Genomic DNA, 25,358 nt, shown 5'->3' on the forward strand with positions numbered 1-25,358 from the left:
GATCTACAAGCTCACAACGATATGATGCGTTGTGAGCTTGTGGATCCTGCTATTTAAAAAAGAAAGTTGTTAGAAATGACGTGTTGTATTTAGAATCACATCACAGTTTACAAGTGTAAAGCATTCACCTCCACAGCTGACAGTAAGTCATGTGACCTCAGGGGAGTGTGTGTGTATGTGATTGTGTGATGGTTGATGAAGTGTCTGCATTAGAGATAGCCTTCACCTTTGACCCTATAGCCTAGAGGAAACCTTTATGACCAAGGTCATTAAATACCAATCACTCTACATACCATCTCAGAGCTGGGCTATAGGTGCAGACTATTTGTTTTTATAGTTGACAGCCTAGGACATTATACCCACAGACTAGACTGGTTGTTAGAGGGTTTCACCAACTGGAGATGCCCAAAAAGGAGGCAACAAGGCTGGCAAAGTATTGTGATGTCTGTCTCTGCTATAATTGGCATCCGCCCCATACTGTATGGTGTGTGAGAGAGAGAGAGAGAGAGAGAGAGAGAGAGAGGGGAGAGGTGAGGTGAGGTGAGGTGAGAACAAGTTAGCATGGCGTCATATCTTACTACTAACAGTTGAACCTGTTTACAGCTTCCAGTCACACAATGTGGTTAAACATTTACCTGCACTGTGTGTGTGTGTGTGTGTGTGTGTGTGTGTGTGTGTGTGTGTGTGTGTGTGTGTGTGTGTGTGTGTGTGTGTGTGTGTGTGTGTGTGTGTGTGTGTGTGTGTGTGTGTGTGTGTGTGTGTGTGTGTGTGTGTGTGTGTGTGTGTGTGTGTGTGGAGCCTTGTAAAAAATAATGTGATAAGATATGACTCTGAGACTTTGAGTTCCTCTCTCTCTCGCTCTCCCTCCCTCCCTCCCTCCCCCTTGGGCTGTCTCTCTGTCTATAGTTCCATCCGTCTGTCTGTCTATCTGCCTGCCTACTAAGAATAGAGGGGTGAAGGGGTTAATGTTGTTGAAGTGTTTTATACATTATACTAGAACCACTTGGTATTTAATATGTAAAAGTTTGTCTGAATCTGAATGAGTAAAAGTATTATAAACACAACCTGTACTGTTGATATAGGAAGCATGTCTTCAGATCACTGTTTAGTTCTGCCTGGAATAAAGATAGAAAGATTGTGTGTGTGTGTGTGTGTGTGTGTGTGTGTGTGTGTGTGTGTGTGTGTGTGTGTGTGTGTGTGTGTGTGTGTGTGTGTGTGTGTGTGTGTGTGTGTGTGTGTGTGTGTGTGTGTGTGTGTGGGTGGGTGGGTGGGTGGGTGGGTGGGTGGGTGGGTGTGTGTGTGTGTATGCACATTGTGTATATGTAGCAGCCATTTACTGTTTTCTGGTCTGTTTTGACTGTAATCTTGACAGGTTTAATAAAGACCAAAGATGAGTCATAGTGAGGAGAGAGAGGAGGAGGGAACTGACAAACAGCTCATCCACAGACCAGAGCCTCCATCTTTGTCTATGAAGAGTGATGAACCTGGACCTCCACATACAAAGTATATCAATCCTCCTATACAATATACACAACACTACCACTGTACTTTTAGTCAAACTTTAATGTTTCTATTATCATAATTAATTAATTATTTTTGTTTTGTTTTCTTGTTGCTGCAATATTGTGAGGCAAAACTCAAAACATTTTCCCATTTAGATGTAAAATGGGACTTAACAATAACAAATATAGAACTAATTGACTTCTTCATTCACATGATAATTATAGAAACATGTATATGATTCCAGAAGTCTTCACCACAGACCAGAGTCTCCATCTGTGTCTATGAAGAGTGACCGGTCTAAAGATGAACCTCCTAACCTCAGTAATGAAACTGGACCTCCACACACAGAGTATGTGAATCCTCCTACACAATATACACAACACTATAAAGCTTCACTCACACTACAGGATTTTTAAAAATCTTAAACAGTTTGTAATTCTGGTAGCATCATTCAGCATCATTAATCTTATTAGATTCTCTTATATATATCTTCAACATGCACACACTATGACATTTTAATACAGTGCAGAATTTCATTAAGATTATCTGGCTTGCTCGAATGCAGCACCTTATGTCATTTAATCTCTCGTGATCTCATGTAGAAGCAGTAGCTGACTATAGATGTATAGATGTAAACTACAAACTGAGCCGCGCAGACGGTTAAACTTTCAGTAGCGACGAGCAGTTGTGATATTTTTTCAATTCAATTTTATTAAAGTGTCAAATCACAACAAGTTGTCTCAAGACACTTTACATGTAGAGCAGAGACCCGACAGTCCCACCCTGAGCAAGCAATTTTGCGACAGTGGCAACGAAAAACTTAACTTAACCCCTTAACTGGAAGAAACGTCAGGCAGACCCTAGGCTCTAGGTGGGGGGCCTTCTGCCTCGACCGTGTCGGGGGGAAAGAAGAGAGAGAGAGGGAGAGACAGAGGAGAGACAGAGAGAGATACAATGTCTGAGAAGACCCCGTAGCACATGTCCTAGCCTTGACGACCTTGCAGGATTATGAAAAGGCTAAAATGTGACTTAGATAGCATGTTATATAGACATAAGCCAGGTCATTGTTGACCACGGGGGGCCGGGGGGCGTGATATTGGGCGTGGAATTGGGCAATGTTAAGTCAACCTGGTTTTTACCCCTCAAAGATGTCCGCCGCTACCAAAAGGCACTTGTTGACGCCCTCTTCAGGATTTTTGGCACGCTCTATAGTGTGTATAGTTTCAATGTAGGCTGAAGTTCTTGGTTTACTTATGTATTAGTTAGTATTAGATTATTGGTTTACTTATGTATTACTTTATTATTAGATTACTATTTCTAAGCATTTGATGTATTATTGATGTATTATCTTGTGTCCTTGCTTACTGTAAATCGGTCTGGATTAAGCGTATGCTAAATGCCTAAACTGTAAACTGAGAAGCCGCGTTATAGACAATGTTGCCACATATCTACAAGAATCAGCTGTCCAACACTCACCACAAGTTGTTTAGACCGCTGCCAAAAGTCCACTCATTCACTTCACATCTGTCTCCTTAGAGACTGTCTGTCTCTAATTCACTTCACATCTGTCTCCTTGTAGACTGTCTGTCTCTCATTCACTTCACATCTGTCTCCTTGTAGACTGTCTGTCTCTCATTCACTTAATTATGTCTCCTTGTAGACTGTCTGCCTCTCATTCACTTCACATGTCTCCTTGTAGACTGTCTGTCTCTCATTCACTTAATTATGTCTCCTTGCAGACTGTCTGTCTCTCATTCATTTCACATATGTCTCCTTGTAGACTAACTTTAGACTGAAGTCTGTCTCTCGATCGCTCACACAAATCAAACATTTGTATGATTCCAGAAGTCTTCACCACAGACCAGAGTCAACACCCAGCTGTGTGTCTATGAAGAGTGACAGGTCAATGGATTTCCCTATGAAGTTCAGAAATGAACCTGGACCTTCAAACACAAAGTAAGATCACTGATCTGTGGAAATACATACAAATTGATCTACATAGAACTCATTTAAAATGTAAGATTTTTTTGGAATAATACGGCGTCGGGTGACATGGCACCGATTGTAAAACTCCTCCTCTGGCTATCTAGATCAGGCTGATTAGGATGTTAAAATCATCCCACTGTTAGTAGTATTTGGGCTGTCTTTAAAATAGGCGTCTAATAATAGTCAACCTACAATATTCAGATATTTTTTATTCTAAAGGTTTTTATTGATGTCTCTTTTTTCTTTGTCTGTCTGATGATGAGAGCTGGTGTAACACCTTCATTTACCTTTGGGGATGAAAACAGGAAACTCTTACCTACCTTAAGCCATAGTAATTTTAGGATAGGGTGATCTAACTGTGGTGAGGTACGTACGCCTACAGTACAGTAGGAATATACACAGGTCAGTCAGATGGCTTTCACTTCATTTCAGTTGCAGTGTGTCTAGTTTCTGAATGAAACAAATCTCAATGTGGTGTTTAGTGGTGAAATCACATTGATGTCAAATGGGACTTAACAATAACAAATATTTAACACATTGACTTCTTCATTAACATGATAATTATAGAAACATGTACATTATTTCAGAAGTCTTCACCACGGACCAGAGTCTCCAACACCCAGCTGTGTGTCTATGAAGAGTGACTGGTCTAAAGATGATCCTCTTAACTTCAGTAATGAACCTGGACTTCCACACACAAAGTATGTGATTCCTCCTACACAATATGCACACTATAACACAAATAGGGATGGGAATAACATATAGTTTTGCAACCGTTTAGCTGACATCATTATCTGGTGTGAATCCTCCTACACAATATACACAACACTATAAAGCTTCACTCACGCTACAGACTAAACAATTTGTAATTCTGATAGCATCATTCAGCATCATCAATCTTATTAGATTCTCTTATGAGATTATCTTCAACATGCACACACTATGACATTTTATTACAGTGCAGAATTTCATTAAGATTATCTGGCTTGCTCGAATGCAGCACCTTATGTCATTTAATCTCTCGTAATCTCATGTAGAAGCAGTAGCTGACTATAGATGTAAACTACAAATTGAGCCGCGCAGACGGTTAAACTTGCAGTAGTGACGAGCGGTTGTGATATGTCTGAGAAGACCCCGTAGCACTGGCCCTAGCCTTGACGACCTTGCAGGATTATGCAAAGGCTAAAATGTGACTTAGATAGCATGTTATATAGATATAAGCCAGGTCATTGTTGACCTGGCATCCTATCCTATAGTGTCAATGTACAGGCTGATTCTTGGTTTACGTATGTATTAGTTATCATTAGATTATTGGTTTACTTATGTATTACTTTATTATTAGATTACTATTTCTATGCATTTGATGTATTATTGATGTATTATCTTGTGTCCTTGCTTACTGTAAGTCGGTCTGGAAGAGCGTATGCTAAATGCCTAAACTGTAAACTGAGAAGACACTTTATAGACAATGTTGCCACATATCTACAAGAATCAGCTGTCCAACTCACCACAGGTTGTTTGGACCGCTGCCAAAAGTCCACTCACTCATTCACTTCATATCTGTGAAGACTGGGGGCACGATGCGGTGTGGGTCACATGCGCGCGATTTTTATTAATAATTAATTAAACCACTATAAAACAACAGTAACAACAACACACTCTACCAGCCTCGAGTGGTGGAAAATAGCAGATCTACAAGCTCACAATGCCTTGCGCTTGTAGATCGGCTATTTTCACATGGTTACTGTATGTTTTATAATAATAATTTAAATCTACAAAGTAACTAGTAACTAAAGTTTTCAAATAATTGTAGTGGAGTAAAAGTACAATATTTGCCTCTGAGAAATAGTGGAGTTACTGGAGTAGAAGTAAAAGTATTAGAAATTGGAAATACTCGAGAGTCAAGTGCAAATACCTCAAAATTGTACTTAAGTACAGTTCTTGAGTACATGTACTTAAAGACGTATGCCAAAATCCATTTGAAAAAAATGCTTTTCACTGTTCTCAGGTCAAATATTGATATGCGCTTAAAATGCGATTAATTGCGATTAATTAATTACAAAGCCTCTAATTAATTAGATTAATTATTTTAATCGAGTCCCAGCCCTACTTCATATGTCTCCTTGTAGACTGTCTCTCTCTCATTCACTTCATAATGTCTCCTTGTAGACTGTCTGTCTGTCATTCCCTTCACATCTGTCTCCTTGCAGACTGTCTGTCTCTCATTCACTTCACATCTGTCTCCTTGTAGACTGTCTGTCTCTCATTCACTTCACATCTGTCTCCTTGTAGACTGTCTGTCTCTCATTCACTTCATATGTCTCCTTTTTGACTGTCTGTCTCTCATTCACTTCATATGTCTCCTTTTTGACTGACTGACTGACTGACTGTCTGTCTCTCATTCACTTCACATCTGTCTCCTTGCAGACTGTCTGTCTGTCTCTCATTCACTTCATATGTCTCCTTGTAGACTAACTGTCTGTCTCTCGATCGCTCACACAAATCAAACATTTGTATGATTCCAGAAGTCTTCACCACAGACCAGAGTCTCCAACACCCAGCTGTGTGTCTATGAAGAGTGACAGGTCAAAGGATTTCCCTGACAACTTCAAAAATGAACCTGAACCTTCAAACACAAAGTAAGATCACTGATCTCTGTGAATTAGGGCATTAACAACTTCAGGTTTTGGCCATTCGGACGCACGCACGCACACACGCACGCACGCACGCACGCACGCACGCACGCACACGCACACGCACACGCACACACACACACACACACACACACACACACACACACACACACACACACCACACAGACTGCTTTCCAACAATAAGCAGCAGCCAGTAAAAGACTCATACTTGTCAGTATCATTATATTATAATATTCATGCTTTTATGTCATCTTGTTGAGGTGTCTGTCACAGTCTCTCCTGTCTGTCAGAAATCACTCTCATGTCTCCAACTTGTTGACAATACAGCTGCCCCCCCCCACCAACAGTAGTTGCTGTTTATTAAAGCAACAACTAGGCTACTAGTACTATCACAACTAGTTTAGTGACCAGCAAATTAACAAAAACGTGATACTTCTTAAGAAGTCAAGAAGTAGACAAAGTGCACCATTTATATCTTACAGGGAGGTTTATGAAACTATTCAACTAAACCTTCCATGACAGATTAAAGACTATTATTGTATACTAACACAATGCAGTGTGAACATATCCTCATGTCAGATGTGGATATTATATAAATACATACATTCATACATACATACATACATACATACATACATACATACATACATACATACATACATACATACATACATACATACATACATACATACATACATTCATACATACATACATACATACATACATACATACATACATACATACATACATACATACATACATACATACATACATACATACATGCATACATACATGTTATTATATTATATGTACATATTATTACAAGACTCTTATATAGTAATACATTGTCTTCATCTCCACAGAGAGAGGAAGAGGAGTGGTTGTGTTGTGACAGAGCAGGCGTCCAGGTGTTCAGTGTGTGAGGAGGTTCTGACAGATCCAGTCTCTACCAGCTGTGGACACTGGTTCTGCAGACAGTGCATCACCTCATACTGGGACCAGTCTGCTCCAACAGGACACTATGGCTGTCCCCAGTGTGGACAGACATTCAGTAACACTCCTGGACTGAAGTCACCCAGTCAAACCACACCTGGACAAAGTAAGACTGGAGAGAATTTGCACTAATTAAAATGGCATGTTAATAAATGGAATGCTTAAATTGCAGAAAACATAGTCAGACTAAATGTTCAAATTAGTGTCCGTATCAATATCTAAGTGCAAATAATGAAGCTAAACAACTATCAACTCTGGACAAAAACAACTGGTCTTGTGTTGTTACGTTTTTCTTAACAAATTGTGCGCTGAATGTTTAAATCATATGTGTTTTTCTCATTTCAGATGTCAGTCTGCTGGTTGATTTGAATGATTATAAGATCAGTTTGAACAGTCTTGATGATGTGAAAGACCACATGACAGAAGAGCCTGGAACCTCCCTCACCAGCACCTACACAGAGCTCTACATCACAGAGGGAGAGAGTGAAGGGGTTAATAGCCAACATGAGGTGATACAGCTTGAGACAGCTTCCAACATGAAGACCTTCCATGACACACCAATCTACTGCTGTGACATCTTTAAACCCCTCCCTGGCAGAAAGACACCCATCAGAAGAGTTCTGACCAAGGGCATTGCTGGCATTGGAAAAACATTCTCTGTGCGTAAGTTCACTCTGGACTGGGCAAAGGGTTTGAAAAATCAAGATATTAATCTCCTGGTTCCCTTTTCATTCCGAGAGCTGAACTTGGTCAGAGATGAGCAGTATAGTCTTCTCACGCTGATCCATGAATTCCACCCAACATTAAAGATGGTCACAGCAGAGCAGCTCGCTGTCTGGAAAGTTGGCTTCATCTTTGATGGTCTGGATGAAAGCAGGTTTCAATTGTTAAAAAAAAAAAAAAAAAAGAACAATGACATTGTTTCTGATGTCACAGTGACATCATCAGTGGATGCTCTGTTAACAAACCTCATCGAGGGGAATCTTCTCCCCTCAGCTCTCCTCTGGATAACCACCAGACCTGCAGCAGCCAATCAGATCCCTCCTGCATGTGTTGACATGGTGACAGAAGTGCGAGGGTTCACAGACCCACAGAAGGAGAAGTACTTTAGGAACAGATTCAGTGATGAGAAACAGGCCAGCACAGTCATCTCACACATGAAGACATCAAGGAGCCTCCACATCCTGTGTCACATCCCACTATTATGTTGGATCATTGCTACCGTTCTGCTGGACATGTTGAGGACACACACGATAGGACAGCTGCCCAAGACCCTGACTGAGATGTGCTGCCACTTCCTGTTGGTTCAGACAAAGAGGAAGAAGAAGAAGTATGATGAGACACATGAGGTGAATCAACAGCAGCTCATGGAGACTGACAGGGAAGTTCTCCTGAAGCTGGGCAGGCTGGCATTTGAACATCTGGAGAAAGGTAGCATCCTGTTCTACCAAGAAGACCTGGAAGAGTGTGGTCTTGATGTGAAAGATGCCTCACTGTACTCAGGAGTGTGCACAGAGATCTTCAAAAGAGAGGGTGTGCTCTTCCAGAAAACGGTCTACAGCTTTGTTCATCTGAGCATCCAGGAGTTTCTAGCCGCAGTCTACCTGCTCCATTGTTTCTCAAAGAAGAACAAGAAGGTACTCTATACATTCCTGGAACGTAATTATTACTCCATCTCCCTCTCCGACTTCCTGGAAGCTGCTATGAAAAAAGCCCTGAAGAGTAAAAATGGCCACCTGGACTTACTTGTTCGGTTTCTTCATGGCCTCTCTCTGGAGTCCAACCAGAGTCTGTTAGGAGGCCTACTGGGTCAGACAGAGAACAGTCCAGAGAGCATCCAGAAAGCCATCAACAACCTAAAGAGCATGATAAACACTCATGATATCTCTCCTGACAGATGTATCAATATCTTCCACTGTTTGATGGAGATGAACGACAACTCATTACATCAGGAGATCAAACAGTACCTGAACGGATCAAAGGAGAAACTGTCTGACAGCCAGTGTTCAGCTCTGGCCGTCATGCTGCTGATGTCTGAGGAGGTTCTGGAAGAGTTGGACCTGGACAAATACAACACATCAGAGGGGGGGCGAAGGAGACTGATCCCAGCTGTGAGGAACTGCAGAAAGGCTCGGTTAGTAGTCAAGTGAATCGAAACATCCTAGAGTCAATCTGACATTACAGTTAACACTATAATTAGAAATTAAGGTTGACATAAAGGTTCCAATAAAACTGTCTGTGTCTCAAATAGTGACTAGTGGTATTGTGTGTATGTGCAAATAAAGGCCAGACCACAATAAAGCAGGGTAAAAACTAAACTAAGGTAAAAACTAAACTAAGAGTCTAAAAGCCCAGCCACCAGACTAGTGATTTGAACCCACTGACATTGCCATCCTCTCAGTAGTTAAAATAAAAAGGACAAGATCATTATTATTTGCAATGGGCCTCATTCACACAGCTCTTAACATTTCTGCTATATTCTTTAGAGTAGGTTTGTTTTTGTAAATAAAGAGCCACGTCTGATTCAGGAAAGGCTGTGTAAAGCCTTGATTTGTGCATGACTCAGGTGTATCAGATGATGAATTCCACCAAATAGTAAATATGCCATATATTTGCTCATTCTCATTTTATTCATTTCACACCTTCAACTGCTGGTTGAACATTGCTCTCTTCCTCTGTTCAGTCTTTATGTGACGTCTAGTGGTGTTGACCGTTCCACACTCTGCCCCTCCCCCCAGCTCAGACCTTTTTTTTTGGGTTGCATTCCTGAGCCAAAATAGAATATTTGCGGTGTCTGTTGTGGTAGAAAACCAATGCAAAACAACAAGAAAAGTATATAAACTCCAAAAGAACTCTCACAGTGTAATCACTATGAGCCTACTGATGATCCAGGTTTAAAGAGAATGTTTTAAACATAGTTTTGCTCTTGTTAAGATTGGTTTCCTATTAATGTCATTTAGTCAAACTTGAGGTTCGGGCCGCTTCGTGGCCCTCACATCTACGGTACACCAGTGATCCAACTGATATGGCCATATATGGAGATCTCTATCTGTCAGTCCTTGTTCTTTTTATGGGATACTGCGCCTATGACACACATGCGCAGTAGGATGGACCTCGCGGCCAAAAAAAAAGTGGCTAAAATGTGCCTGAATAAAAATAATGTAGTTTTATATTAACTCTACAATATGTAAGTACGTCAAAGGTGGGGGAAGAAGCCTAGGCATTAGCCAGAGCACTGATCAATAGTCTGTGGCAAGTTTGGAGGCAAGTGGAGACCTCGTGTGCTGGCCAACCCGGGATGTACACCACAGCGTGGGCATTTTAATTAAAGTAGTAGGATATTGGATTTAGGTTCAGGAATGTCACAAATACTAAAAAACTCAAATATCCATGAATTCAAGGTTTAATTGATAGGGAAACAGTCTTTTTGGGTGAAATATTCCTTTAATGGAAGACAAAACTATATTAATATACTCAGCATACTGTAGGTGAAATGCACACATGTAACAGCATTAAGGTAACCAGCATTAATTGGACTCATCCAATCGCCGACAGACAACCCCAACCTTAGTACACACAGAACAACAGGAGAACTCAAGTCCTCAAACTATTCATATGTGTCCTCTTTATGAGTTATTCTACCATGAAAACATACCATATGAGAAATGGACCATACCATTAGTGAAGGGGTGTACAGAGGATGGCTTTATAAACAGTGAGCTTGGTTACTCAGATTTACTTACATTACATTAACTTTTCATCTGTTGTTTACTTCCCTGTCCTCTGATCATACTTAAACTGTTTATGTCTGTATAACTAGATACAGTAGGAGATCTCTTAGTTAACTTCCATGACAGTGAACTAGGTATAATTTGTTTTGATAGTCTCTTATTGTCTCCGCCGAAGGTGGAGAATATGTTTTCGCTTTGTGTGAGCAAACATTGTTAGCCAAGCTAACATTGGGCAAGCTCCACGTGACACGTGTCAATTTGTTGACACCAATGCCTCTGATTGGCTAGAGGGACGCGTGACGAAATAAAATTCTATAAATAGGTGTGTCACTTCAAAAAGCCCCTACTTTTTGAAGTGAGGTAAAACAGGATCAATCAGACTTGATTGGAACAGTACCTTCAGTAAGTCCAAGTCACCCGTCTGTGCGTGTGTGTTTCCCTCTGAGAACACCTAACATTGGTCAAGCAAAGGCGCAGAAGGCCAAAGCTAAGAAAGCATACTCATCTACAATTGTAACGTAGAAGAGGACTAGAGTTGAAATGATCCCACAACAAAGCCGAACTCTTAATACGTGTCAATATGTTGACATCAATGTCTCTGATTGGCTAGAGGGACGCATGACGAAATACAATCCTATAATAAAAAGGTGTGTCACTTCAAAAAGCCGTTTACGTTTTTGAAGCGAGGTAAGACAGGATCAATCAGTCTTGATTGGAACAGTATCTTCTAGTCCAAATCACCCGTCCGTGCGTGTGTGTGTCCCTTTGAGAACACCTGACATTGGTCAAGCAAAGGCGCAGAAGGCCAAAGCTAAGAAAGCATACTCATCTACAACAGTAACACAGAAGAGGACTAGAGTTGAATTGATCCCACAACAAGACCGAAATCTTAATACGTATTAATATGTTGACACCAATGCCTTTGATTGGCTAGAGGAATGCATGACGAAATACAATTCTATAAATAGGTGTGTCACTTCAAAAAAAAAAGGTAAGACAGGATCACCTTTTTATTTAACTACAGTATATATCTTTTACTCTACTGTATCTCATTAGTTATTGCTATGATAATATAATTGCTATAGTCTGCTGGCGGAGACTTGTGCTCCGAGGAGCACATTTTCTAGTTTAATCTGTATTTACAGACTTGTTGGCTGTAACCTCAGACAGACAGAGGTTGAAGTTGTGGCTTCAGCTCTCAGCTCTAATCCTTCCCATTTGAGAGAATTGGACCTCAGCAAAAACAACCTGCAGAAATCACGACTACTGGATCTGCTCTTAGCTGGACTGAAGAGTCTGCACTGTAGACTGGAAATTCTGAGGTAAGATACATTTACCTGATTTATTATTTCGAAATAATATTTGGTTATTGTATTTACTATATGTTGTATTTACACATAAAGGGGCACACATTAGATTTAGTTATCACTGACTCAGCCCCGGTTAGTAACATACTAGTTTACGAAATGGGCGTGTCCGACCACAAGGTCATTTCCATGGAACTGCCATTTCCACCCTCCCACACCAAACCCAAGCGTGAAATCCACTTCAGAAACTTCAAACACATCAACCCGGACACCTTGACCTTGGACCTCCATCATCTCGCCTCTGCAACCCATTCATCAGCAAATGAATCGGTGGACTACTACAACCAATCCCTGAGCAGGCTCCTTGACATTCACGCCCCAATAAAATCAAGAACAGTCACATTCTCACGCTCAGCTCCATGGTTCACCAGCGAGCTGCGGAAAATGAAGGCTGCTGGGCGTGTCCTGGAACGGCGGCTCAAGACCTCAGGGCTCACGGTTCATAAAATGGCCTACAGGGAACACCAAAAGGCCTACACTAAGTCCCTCAGAGACGCTCAGTCCAACTTCTACTCAAACATCATCAATAACAGTCCCGGCAACTCAAAACAGCTTTTCTCAACCATAAATCACTTCCTAAAACCTCAACCCCCTTCAAACAGAGCCATCACTGCAGAACAGTGCAACAACTTTATGGTCTTCTTCAAAACCAAAGTTGACACTATCCGTTCCTCCCTCTCCGGCCCCCCCACTCCATCTGCTCCAACTGCCATCCCACAGTCTGGGGCCTCCCAGCCTCTCTGCTGCTTTTCTCCCACCACGCAGCAAGAGGTTGAGGACACCATCAGCCGGATGAAGCCTTCCACATGCACCCTGGACCCCTTTCCCACAGCCCTGGTCAAATTACACATCCAAGCCATAAGCCCCCTGATCACCAAAGCAATAAACCACTCCCTACAGTCCGGTCACGTTCCATCAGCTCTAAAAACGGCCATTATCACTCCCCTCCTCAAAAAACCCACCTTAGACCCGGACGTTCTCGCAAATTACAGGCCCATCTCTAACCTACCATTCCTCTCCAAAGTGTTGGAAAAAATAGTCGCCATCCAACTGCAACACCACCTCAACAACAACAACATCTCCGAAAAATTTCAGTCTGGTTTCCGCTCCGCTCACAGTACTGAAACAGCACTGGTCAGGGTCACCAACGACATCCTCACTGCTTCTGACAATGGCTCCCCCTCCCTCCTCATCCTTCTGGACCTCACTGCAGCTTTCGACACTGTTGATCACACCATCCTCCTCAATCGTCTCCACTCCACCATCGGACTCTGTGACACCTCCCTGGACTGGTTCCGGTCCTACCTGACCGGAAGGACTGAGTGTGTCTCCATGGGAGGTGCTCATTCCCCCACCCAACCCGTCACTTGTGGTGTACCCCAAGGATCCGTGCTTGGCCCCACCCTATTCACCCTGTATATGCTCCCCCTCGGCCGTGTCATCAGCAGGCATGGACTATCATTCCATTGCTATGCTGATGACACACAGCTCTACATAAAAATGGACCCCCCCTGTCCCCCCCGCTCTGCAGTCCCACTGCTATCCCCGTCACCATCACCTTCATCCACAATCACCATCTGCCTGGAGGAGATAAAGGCGTGGATGAAACAAAACTTTCTACAACTCAACAGCTCCAAAACCGAGGCCATTCTCATCGGCACCCCACACCAAGTTAAATCATCCCCCATAACAAGCATCACCTTCACCGGCCAGGACCTTCCCCTCTCATCAGTTGTCACCAACCTGGGCGTCAAAATGGACCCCTGCCTCAACTATGAGACCCACATCAAACACCTCTGCAAAACATCCTTCTTCCACCTTAGAAATATAGCTAAACTCCGCCCCACCCTCACTCTTCCTGACGCCGAAAAGTTGGTCCACGCCTTTGTCTCCTCCAGGTTGGACTACTGTAATGCACTTCTCGTCGGGATCCCTAGCAAGAGCCTTCAAAAGCTCCAATACGTACAGAACAGCGCTGCTAGGATCCTGACGAGAGTGCGCAAATACGAGCACATCACCCCCATTCTCAAATCACTGCACTGGCTTCCCATCTCCTCCCGGACAGAATTCAAAATCACCCTGTTAACACACCAGTGTATCTACGGAAATGCCACCCCCTACCTCAAGGAATTGATTGAACCACAAACCGCCACCCGCAGCCTCCGCTCCGGAAATACCAACAAGCTGAAGGAACGGCACACCAACCTCCGCACTATGGGAGATCGAGCTTTCTGTGCAGCTGCCCCCCGGCTGTGGAACTCACTCCCAGACCATCTCAGAGCTCCTCAACCTGTGAACACTTTTAAGAGAGCACTAAAAACCTACCATTTTAACAAAGCATTTGGTTAGCTTTTTAAGCCGGTTTTAATAACCCTGCCTCTCCTTTTTAAACGTGTTTTTAAACTTGTTTTAACCTGTTTATACTTTTTGATTCTTGCAAATGGTTTTCTTTATCTTGTTTTATTATGTACTGTAGCACTTTGAGGTTTGTTTCAAATGTAAAGTGCAATACAAATAAAATTTATTATTATTATTATTATTATATGTTTAATTGAGATATATACTCAAGCTCTCAATTAGTTGCTGACGCGACGCATTGTTAACTTGTAGATCTACTATTTTCGCCGCACGACCCCGTCGTACGACAGAGTATACATTGGGCTGTAACGTGTGCAGTGTCGGGTTACTATAGTAACGTGACTGAACGCTGTCAATGAACAAACCAAGATGAGACGACATGTATTTCTGCTGCCATGCACCTGTCTCACTCTCTCACTGCCATGCACCTGTCGCACTCTCTCACTGACATGCACCTGTCTCACTCTCTCACTGCCATGCACCTGTCTCACTCTCTCACTGCCATGCACCTGTCTCACTCTCTCACTGACATGCACCTGTCTCACTCTCTCACTGAGAGAGCTCTTTATTTACACCAACTGATATGGCCATATACTGTATGGAGATCTCTATCTGTCAGTCCTTGTCCTTTTTATGGGACACTGCGCCTATGTCACACATGTACAGTAGGATGGACCTAGCGGCCAAAAAAAAAGGTGGCTAAAATGTGCCTGAATAAAAATAATGTAGTTTTATATTAACTGTACAATATGTAAGTACATCAAAGGTGGGGGAAGAAGCCTAGGTATTAGCCAGAGCACTGATCAATAGTCTGTGGCAAGTTTGGAGGCAAGTGGAGACCTCGTGTGATGACCAACCCGGGACGTACACCACAGCGTGGGCATTTTAATTAAAGTAGTAGGATATTGGATTTAGCTTCAGGATGGTCACATATACTAAACAACTCAAATCTCCATTAATTGAAGGTGTAATTGAAAGGGAACTAGACAAAGTGCTCCTCGGAGCACAGGTCTCCGCCAGGTCAGGTACGTTATTCTGGCCTCCTGGTGGCGCTATAATAGGCCAATGTGAAAAGGGTGCCAACCGTGCCATTTATTCGTGCATTGACACTGCATTCATGATTTGAGGCATTTTGTTCCAAAAATGTGTTTTGCTAAATTAGACCTGCTGGTGGCGCTATAACAGGCCAATGTGAGAAGGGTGGCATTTCTTCCTCGGCCTAGTGGGAATGTGCGTGTGAAATTTCACGGAAATCGCAAGCTGTGTGTATACTTTGAGGCTTTTTGTTCCAAACGGACCAATCCTGCAAACTTTGGAAGCCAACCTTAGGCAATGAGGATGGAATATGGGAAATCGGACAGATCCGTGTTGATCACATGACTATAGTGATACTGTGTACCGATTTGCATGACGTTTGGATAAACTTTGTAGGAGTAATATAATAAAATGGGTTTTGCACAAATCGGCCTCCTGGTGGTGCTATAACAGAACCATTTGGGGCAGAGGTTCTGAATTGGCATCCAGGGAGTGTGTGTGCACAGTTTCGGAGCGACCGGGCCAACGGTGCCGGAGATTAGCTGGTGACAGACGGACGGACACACGGACGGACGGACGGACGGACGGACGGACGGACGGACAGACAGGGGGTAAAACATACTCTCTCGCCATGCCTTCGGCCTGGCGGAGACAAAAAAATTGTTTGGGGTGAAATATTCCTTTAATGGAAGACAAAACTATATTAGTATACTCAGCATACTGTAGGTGAAGTGCACACATGTAACATGAAGGTAACCAACATTAATTTGACATTAATCCAATCGCCGACAGACGACCCCAACCTTAGTACACACAGAACAACAGGAGAACTCAAGTCCTCAAACTATTCATATGTGTCCTCCTTATGAGTTATTCTACCATGAAAACAGACCATACCATATGAGAAATGGAAAGTACCATTAGTGAAGGGGTGTACAGAGGATGGCTTTTTAAACAGTGAGCTTGGTTACTCAGATTTACTTACATTACATTAACTTCCATCTGTTGTTTACTTCCCTGTTCTCTGATCATACTTAAACTGTTTATGTCTGTATAACTAGATACAGTAGGAGATCTCTTAGTTAACTTCCATGACAGTGAACTAGGTATAATTTGTTTTGATAGTCTCTTATTTAATCTGTATTTACAGACTTGTTGGATGTAACCTCAGCCAGTCAGAGGTTGAAGTTGTGGCTTCAGCTCTCAGCTCTAATCCTTCCCATTTGAGAGAATTGGACCTCAGCAAAAACGACCTGCAGGACTCAGGATTACTGCTCTCTGCTGGACTGAAGAGTCTGCACTCTACACTGGAAATTCTAAGGTAAGATAAATTTACCCGATCTTGATCAATTCTGTGTTATTAGGTACTGTATTATGTGAATATATTATGAATGCTGTGGTGAGAATGTATTAATAAGATTGATATCATGGGAACCCAAGCCTACCTCCATGTCCTTCCATGCTGAGATACAAAATTACACTATCTTTGTTGGATGTATTTTGTCAGATCTTCATCATCATCTAGTTTTGATTATTTATATTGATATTAATGGGTGCAAGCGTTCATTTCAGTAATAGAGATTTCACTTGATGACCACCCTTAAAAAGATGTGCAGGTACAAAGGTGATCTCTATTTCCTCCCTATAAGCATGTGGTATTTTTCTCCCTCCTACATGAAACATCTTTCTGAACTCTGTAGATCTGAATTCCTAATACTCACCATTGTGATGGAGAAAACATTTGGGGGAATGACTTCTCATTGATATAGTTTATTATTTGGTCTAAAGTTTAAAAAGGATCAAATAACTGACAAATACCACAGAGAGCAGGAACATCCTCAAACATTTAAAATTACATTTGTGAGAAACATTAGGATAGCCTTGTTGACTTCAAATTATCTTGCAATGAGTGTTTGATGGTAGTAACAGCCTTGTATTCAAATCTGCAAATGCATTAACTATAGTGGGACAAGTGAGCTGAACTTTATCTTAAGAATCTGTCTTTATTTTCTTTCTTGTTTTATTGTATTCTTGTTGTATTTGTTTTCTTTGTCTTTTTTTTTCCTTTCCACCTCTTGGGTCACTAGTCCAAAACCCTGACAGTCCATCACGGCCAGGTCCAGGTTCTCAATCCAGGAATAATGTATATATAACGTGTTTCATTTATTATTTTCTTTTTTTTTAATCTGGTGTTTCATTCTTTATTCAGACTGGCTCACTGCGGCTTGACAGAGAGATGCTGTGAAGTTCTGTCCTCAGCTGTAAACTCTCATCCCTCCCTAAGAGAGTTGGACCTGAGCCTCAACATGGTGAATGATTCAGTTCTGGAGAACTGCATGTGAGTAGACTTGGACTGTGTCCATGTTGGATAGTACAGTGAATGTGCAGTGTTTCCCTCATGTGTCTCTTAACGGTGTATTCACTCTGACACAAAGTCACAAATAGATGCAAATATGTATGCATATTTAGTTAATACTTTAACCAACAAACAAATAAGGTTATATTTATACAGATCCTTTTCAAAAAGTTAATTTTCTTCCGCAATATAATTCAAAAAGTGAAACTTTCATATATTCTAGATTCATTGCGCATAATTTTTTTTATATATTATACAGAAATGTGGACCATCTGAAAAGTATGTTAATTTAAGCACTCTGCATAGTCCTCTAAAATCTACTGGTAGATGCTGTGTTGACTCCAGTGTGAAGTTTTCACTGTCAGTGATGATTTTGGGTGCCATCATGTCATCTGTGTTTTATCAAGTCCAGAGTCAACACAGCATCTATCAGGATATTTTCAGATGTTTAAACAACATGCTATCTAAATAACATTCTGTACATTTGTGGTTGAGAAATAATAAGACATATCCAAGATATATCTGCATAGTAAACTTGCATTAAGAACAAGATATATCTGCATAGTAAACTTGCATTAAGAACAAGATATATCTGCATAGTAAACTTGCATTAAGAACAAGATATATCTGCATAGTAAACTTGCATTAAGAACAAGATATATCTGCATAGTAAACTTGCATTAAGAAGGGATAAAGGAGAGTGGAGTGCTAGGGGTTAAGGTGGAGTCTGAGGAGGTGATGAGATCCAAACTGGGCAGCAGTGAGTATGTCTGGATGGGCTGCAGGGCCAAGATAATGATAGGAGAAACACTGTAGTGTCAGGTAGTGGAGACGTTGTGTTAGACAGTTAGACATTGATGTATTGTTGTTCTATTTTCCTACAGTGTGAAACATGGAGGAGAAGATTGGCTTAATTCTCCACTCATTACTCAACTCAGTACAAAATGTGAGTATCTGTCTCTCTGTGTCAATATCACACATTGTATACACTGTTTTACAGTGGTGTGAAGTAACTAAGTACATTTACTCAAGTACTGTCCTTAAGTACACTTTTGAGGATTTTTACTTTACGGAAGTAGTTCCCATTTTCAATACTTTTACTTCTACTCCATTACATCTCAGAGGCAAATATTGTACTTTTACTCCACTACAATTATTTGACAGCTTTAGTTACTAGTTACTTTGCAGATTTAGATTATTATTACAACACATGCATGAACCACTTCAGCCCTATATATATTTCGGCCATTTGAAAATAATAATGAGTACTTTTACTTTTGTTAATTTAAGTATATTTTGATGCGAATACTTAAGTAAATTTTGATTACCGGACTTTTACTTGCAACAGAGTATTTCTACACTGCAGTATTGATACTTTTACTTAATTTTAATTTTGTAAAAAATGTGAGAACCTTTTCCACCACTGCTGTTTTATAGTGGGTTGGCCCCTCCCCAGATACTGTCCTGAAAACTCTTCAGTAGAGCTTCCAGGGAATTCAGGAGGTTTCTCTGCTCTTGGCCCGGTCCTTAACCCATTAAGACCTGGAAAGCCTATACGTTGTTATACCTTTAAAACCAGGAAAGCATCTGTGACATTTTACGTGTTGTTATGTATATAGCAACATGAATCTTTTTATTTTTTTTACATTTTGAACAAAACATTTAAGTTTTTCAGAAAACTAAGGTCATGTGGGTTGACAGAAACAATGGACCTCATTCACTAACCTGGTCATAAATGAGGTGTATATCCTGGTCATAAATAACATATGTATATTGGGATAAGTCAATTCTGACGTGTGATTCATGAAAGAGGGTTCAGAGCCGTGATTTGTGCGTATCACAGGTGTATCTCATTTGTGTTCTAAAGTCACTAGTGTGCTCCCGTGTAGATCCTTTGTATTGTTCCACGCCCCATTTAACACCATAAAAGGCAACCAGAAATAACCCACGTGAAGAAAAAAAACAGATCTGCAAAAAAAAAAAACGCGTCAAGTTGCACCACATTGACAACTTCTGTTCTGTCTGGAAGTGAGTCCCTCGATCGCACGATGGATCAGCTGAACGTTAATAAAGTAATGCTCTCATAATGAGAATAAGAAGTTATAAAGTTTAACCCCACCACCAAATAAGAGGTTATTAAAACGTGGAAAGGCCTTTTCTATTAAATAATGCTCACATTTGACTGAGGTAACATTTTGACGCTGGAATCCAGGAACGCAGAGATCCGATAGATTATGGACCAGATCACGCTTTATTGATTATTGAGGATAAACCTGTCCTTAGGAATAACAACATATCCTGTCCTACGTCTGAATGGTGAATGGATATTATGGACACAGCTAGATTTCATCCATACTGTATCCTCATCAGATGATAAGACATAAGTGTGATGTGATGTGGTCAATATTATAAATTAATAGCACAACATATGTTGTTGGCATGAAAGTCCAATATGTGAAACTGTGGCCAAACATTTGCAGAAACGGAAAACATGCAAAAGGACCTAATAATTCAGCTCTAAATGCGTCAACTGAAAAGAAATACTGAATTTGCATCATGTCTATAATATGCATCCAAGCAATAGATCTTTTTTTTATGTGTTGACACATTTTGGGCACATAAAAACATTATTTGAGGTTTGGCACTATTGTCATTGATTTTTCATGAAGAATAAGGCATTCTAATAACGAAAGGTTTGAGGCACATAAGTCTGTTCCTGAGCAGACGTGAGTTTGAGTGTCCGCCCAAATTCACAGTAAAAAAAAGATGAATGAATACTGAACGTGGGAAGTCACGTATATGCACATAAGTACAAAATATGTGAGGACCTGAGCTTAGTGAATGAGACCCAATGCCTCACAACTCCTCACAACGCCTCGCATTGTGACACATTGTGTGCTTGTAGATGAGCATTGTTTAAAATAAAGCCGATCTACAAGCTCACGTGTCACATTTCGACACGTTGTGAGCTTGTAGTTCAGCTATATTTGAAACAAAATTTGCCTATCTAACAATTCACAACGAGTCACATTGAGACAGGTTGTAAGCTTGTAGATCAGCTGCATTTCAAACATAAAAAGAGCCAATCTACGAACTCACAATACATTGCATCATGACCAGGGTTTCCGCAAGGCACTTTTTGGGCCGGCCACCTTGACCGACAGGATTATATTTTACCGGCCAAAGAATGAAGTGGGCTAGTAATATCTATCTACTCTATCATGCAGAGGAGTCGCTTTCCAAAAAATAACTGAATAAAGTGGGCGTTATGAACAGCGTGCGTGACTACGTCACACAGTATAAACACATTAATATATGTTTTATTCAACCTTAATATGCAACACCTACAGCTTTTGTTTTGTTTTGTTAATGTTAATTATGTCATCATGAATGATGGTACAAGGAAGGTTCATTACTTGCCTGCAATGTATGTGTGTCACCAACTTTCACCACTTTATCCATTGCAGACAGACAGACATAAAATAGTCTAATAACAGCATTTTCCCAATCGGCCACGGTGGCCTGTGATCTTTATAATTAACGGACAATTAAATATTACATTTAATTGGTAAATACCGGCTAACGGAAACCCTGATCATGACGTGTGGTGAGCTTTTAGATAGACTATTACAAATAAATACAAATTGCTGATCACAACTTGTCGCATTGTGACAGGTTTTGAGCCGATCTACAAGCTCACATCATGTTGCGTTGTGAGCCTTTACATCGGCTATATTGCAAGAAATAGCAGATCTACAAGCTTGCAAAGCCTCGCATTATGATGCGCTATGAGTTTTGGCTATATTTCAAAAACAGCCGATCTACAAGCTCACAACATGTTGCAATGTGACAGGTAGTGAGTTATTTCAAACATCAACAAGTAGAAGATCACGCTTGAATAATTATGATCCATAAGTTAAATGGTTTATTACCATCATGAATGTGATGTTTAAAGCCTGCTGGATCTTCCTCAGACCTCAATATATCAAACATAACAAAGACAGCCGATCTACAAGCTCACAAGGATCACATTGCGACAGGTTGTGAGCTTGTATAGTTTGGCTTTGTTTAAAACTCAAAAGTAGAAAATCTACAAACTCATGAGTTACATTGTGACAGGTTGTGAGCTTGTAGATCAGCTGTATTTCAAACATGAACTCACAATATGTTGTTTAACGTGTGATGAACTTTTATATGGACTTTTACGTTTTCTAAACAGTGGATCTACAAGCTCACAACTCATCACATTGTGACAGGTTGTGAGCTTGCAGATTGGATTGTAGATGATCAATAATTGATACAAATAAAAATAGCCGATCTACAATCTCACCATGCGTCACATCATGATGTGTTGTGTGTATCAGATATTACGCAAAAACTATATCTACAAGCTCACAACGCCTTAGATCGGCTATTTTCACAATATTTTGTGGAACCGAGTCAAACTAAATGTAATGCCTCAACTCCTACAACTACCCCACCCTGACAAGTGCTTGTCAGAGTGGGGGGTCCCCAAATATGATTATTTTGGGGGGTCCCCAGTTCAAATATGATTATTTTTGGGGATCCCCAGTTCAAGTATTTTCAGAGGTGTAAAGTAACTAAGTACATTTACTCAAGTACTGTACTTAAATAACATTGTGAGGTATTTTTTACTTTTTTAGTAAAAATATTACTAATTATGTACTTACTTACTTTACTTACTTTAGTAGTAAGTAAGTACTACTAAAGTAATAGTACTTTTATTTCTACTCCACTACATTTCAAAGGCATATCGTACTTTTACTCCACTACAATTATGTGAAATCTTTAGTTACTAGTTACTTGGAGGATTTTGATTATTCTTACAAAACATACATTAACTACATTAACAGCCCTATATACATTTCAGCCATTTGAAAATAGTAGATCTATAAGCTCACAATGCGTCTCCATGCAACGCATTGTGAGCTTGAAGATCTGCTATTTTCAAAAGATTTTTATACAATTTATATATTTGAAAACTTGTGAAATGGGACATTCTGCATAATGAGTACTTTGTTACTTTAAGTATATTTTAATACCGATACTTTTGTACTTTTACACAAGTACATTTTGAATTCCGGACTTTTGCTTGTAACAGAGTATTTCTACATTGCAGTATTGATACTTTTACTTAAGTAAAACATTTGAGTACTTTTCCACATTGATGTCATTTCACATAAACTTAATGTAAACATTTTCTCACAGAAAGTCACTTCTCACCTGGAGGCTTTAAGACATTCTGACTCACATTTTACTGTGTTGTCGTCGGGCAGAAACCTTGTATCTCTGACACGTTGTGAGCTTGTAGATCGGCTATTTACACTATTTAAAAATGTTTTTAAAATGATATTAAAGAGATAGTTCACCCCCAAAATGACTTAATTTTCTATGGATTACACCCCCCATGGAGACTTGAATTCATGGAGATTTTTTTGGTGTTTGTCTCATTCCTAAGACAATAATCTGATGACCGGCGGAAAGATGCTAATGTCTCCGGTAAGAGACTCAAAGTGTCAACTTTGAGTCTCCTACCGGAGACATTAGCATCTTTCCACCGGTCATTAAATTATTGGCTTAGGAATGAGACAAACACAAAACAATCTTCATGAATTCAAGGGTGATGTATTTAATGTTTACTGTGTTGTTTTTCTCATCAGATTTCCATCCTCTCACACTGGACACAAACACAGCACACAACTACCTCTCTCTGTCTGAGAACAACAGAAAGGTGACACGGGGACACTGGGTTCAATCATATCCTGAACATCCTGACAGGTTTGATTTATGGGATCAGGTTCTGTGTACAGAGGGTCTGACTGGACGCTGTTACTGGGAGGTAGAGTGGAGTGAATGGGTTTCTATAGCAGTGACTTACAGAGGGATCAGCAGGAAAGGATATGGTGGTGACTGTAGGCTTGGATTCAATGACAAGTCCTGGAGGCTGGACTGTAGTGATGGAGGTCATGGTAACAGTTACACTGTCATACACAATAGTAAGCAGACTGTCCTCCCTGTCAGTCCCTCTGACTCTAACAGAGTATCAGTGTATCTGGACTGGCCTGCTGGGACTCTGTCCTTCTATAAAGGGTCCTCTGACTCACTGGCACACCTGTACACCGTCCAGAACACATTCTCTGAACCTCTCTATGCTGTGTTCGGGTTAGGCGTCTCCTCCTCAGTGTGTCTGTGTGAGCAGAGATAGAGTCTCTATGTGAGGATGACATCAGGTCACCATGGTTACTCGACATGTTTGAGTGAGTGCAGGTTGTCATGCTTACCACTGTTGCCAAGATACTTTGAGACTAGCTGAGTCTGACGTCATGGACTCCATATTTGGGCATGAGTGACTCATCATGACATCACGGTGACATCATCATGATGATGTAATAAGCAGCACAGTGACAGTCACACATTTAAGCTCCTGTAGAGTTTTTACCTTTGACCCCTGACCCATAAGACAAGAAGCTCGCAACACATTAGATTATGACACACTGTGAGCTTGTAGATCTGCTATTTTCCAATACCAAAGTAATACACGGTTAAAGTGGTTACACTGAGTTTGATGCTATTAATGTATATTTAATCTTTTAGCTTAGGACCCCCTGGACCCCCCTCAAGGACCCCCTGGAACCCCCCCAAGGACCCCCAGGGGCCCCTGGACCCTACTTTGATAACCAGTGGTCTCAAGATCAGTTTAAACACGTTAACCCCCTTTATACATTGGCTATTTGAAAATAGCAGATCTACAAGCTCACAACGCGTTGTGAGCTTGTAGATCTGCTATTTAAAAAAGAAAAACATTGGATTTTTTATATATTATTTTTGATAATTGTAACAACACAAATGTTGTGCGGGGGTCCCTGGCACAAATATGTTCAAATGGGGGTCCCTGCCACAAATATGTTCAAATGGGGGTCCCTGACACAAATATGTTCAAATGGGGGTCCCTGACACAAATATGTTCAAATGGGGGTCCCTGACACAAATGTGTTCAAATGGGGGTCCCTGACACAAATGTGTTCAAATGGGGGTCCCTGACACAAATGTGTTCAAATGGGGGTCCGTGGCACAAATATGTTCAAATGGGGGTCCCTGCCACAAATATGTTCAAATGGGGGTCCCTGGTCAAATCCATATTAATGTCAAACTCTATGGTATAAAATGAGTCATCACCACAGGGAGCTTTAGATCTTAGATTAGATTAGATAGAAGTGAACAAACCTCCACTCCATACATTTATAAATATGTATCATAAATACTGTCCATCAACACTGATGATGATGATGATGATGATGATGATGATGATGATGATGTAAATATCAGTGTCATATTGTGTCTCTTATGATACAAA

The 25,358-nt window shown here is 40.8% G+C and overlaps 2 protein-coding genes across 2 annotated transcripts in view; both read left to right on the top strand.

Moving 5' to 3' along the window:
* The window catches only part of LOC308094996 (NACHT, LRR and PYD domains-containing protein 3-like), a 569,186-nt gene that overhangs the window by 262,010 nt on the left and 281,818 nt on the right, over positions 1 to 25,358 (top strand). The window contains exon 10 of the mRNA XM_080441836.1: positions 4,077 to 4,190. Within this exon, the coding sequence (XP_080297962.1) occupies positions 4,077 to 4,190 (114 nt within the window). The remainder of the gene's footprint in view (positions 1 to 4,076; positions 4,191 to 25,358) is intronic.
* LOC308094790 (protein NLRC3-like) lies at positions 5,070 to 24,767 on the top strand (the record flags this gene model as incomplete). Its single annotated transcript, XM_080441616.1, has 8 exons — positions 5,070 to 5,074; positions 7,007 to 7,242; positions 7,482 to 9,270; positions 12,013 to 12,189; positions 16,778 to 16,948; positions 17,837 to 17,965; positions 18,868 to 18,929; positions 23,665 to 24,767. 8 exons carry the CDS (start codon positions 5,070 to 5,072, stop codon positions 24,207 to 24,209), a joined length of 3,114 nt encoding a protein of 1,037 aa, XP_080297742.1. The 3' UTR covers positions 24,210 to 24,767.

Source organism: Gymnoscopelus braueri, assembly GCF_963280865.1.
Source record: "Gymnoscopelus braueri genome assembly, chromosome: 11".
Classification (NCBI taxonomy): Eukaryota; Metazoa; Chordata; class Actinopteri; order Myctophiformes; family Myctophidae; genus Gymnoscopelus; species Gymnoscopelus braueri.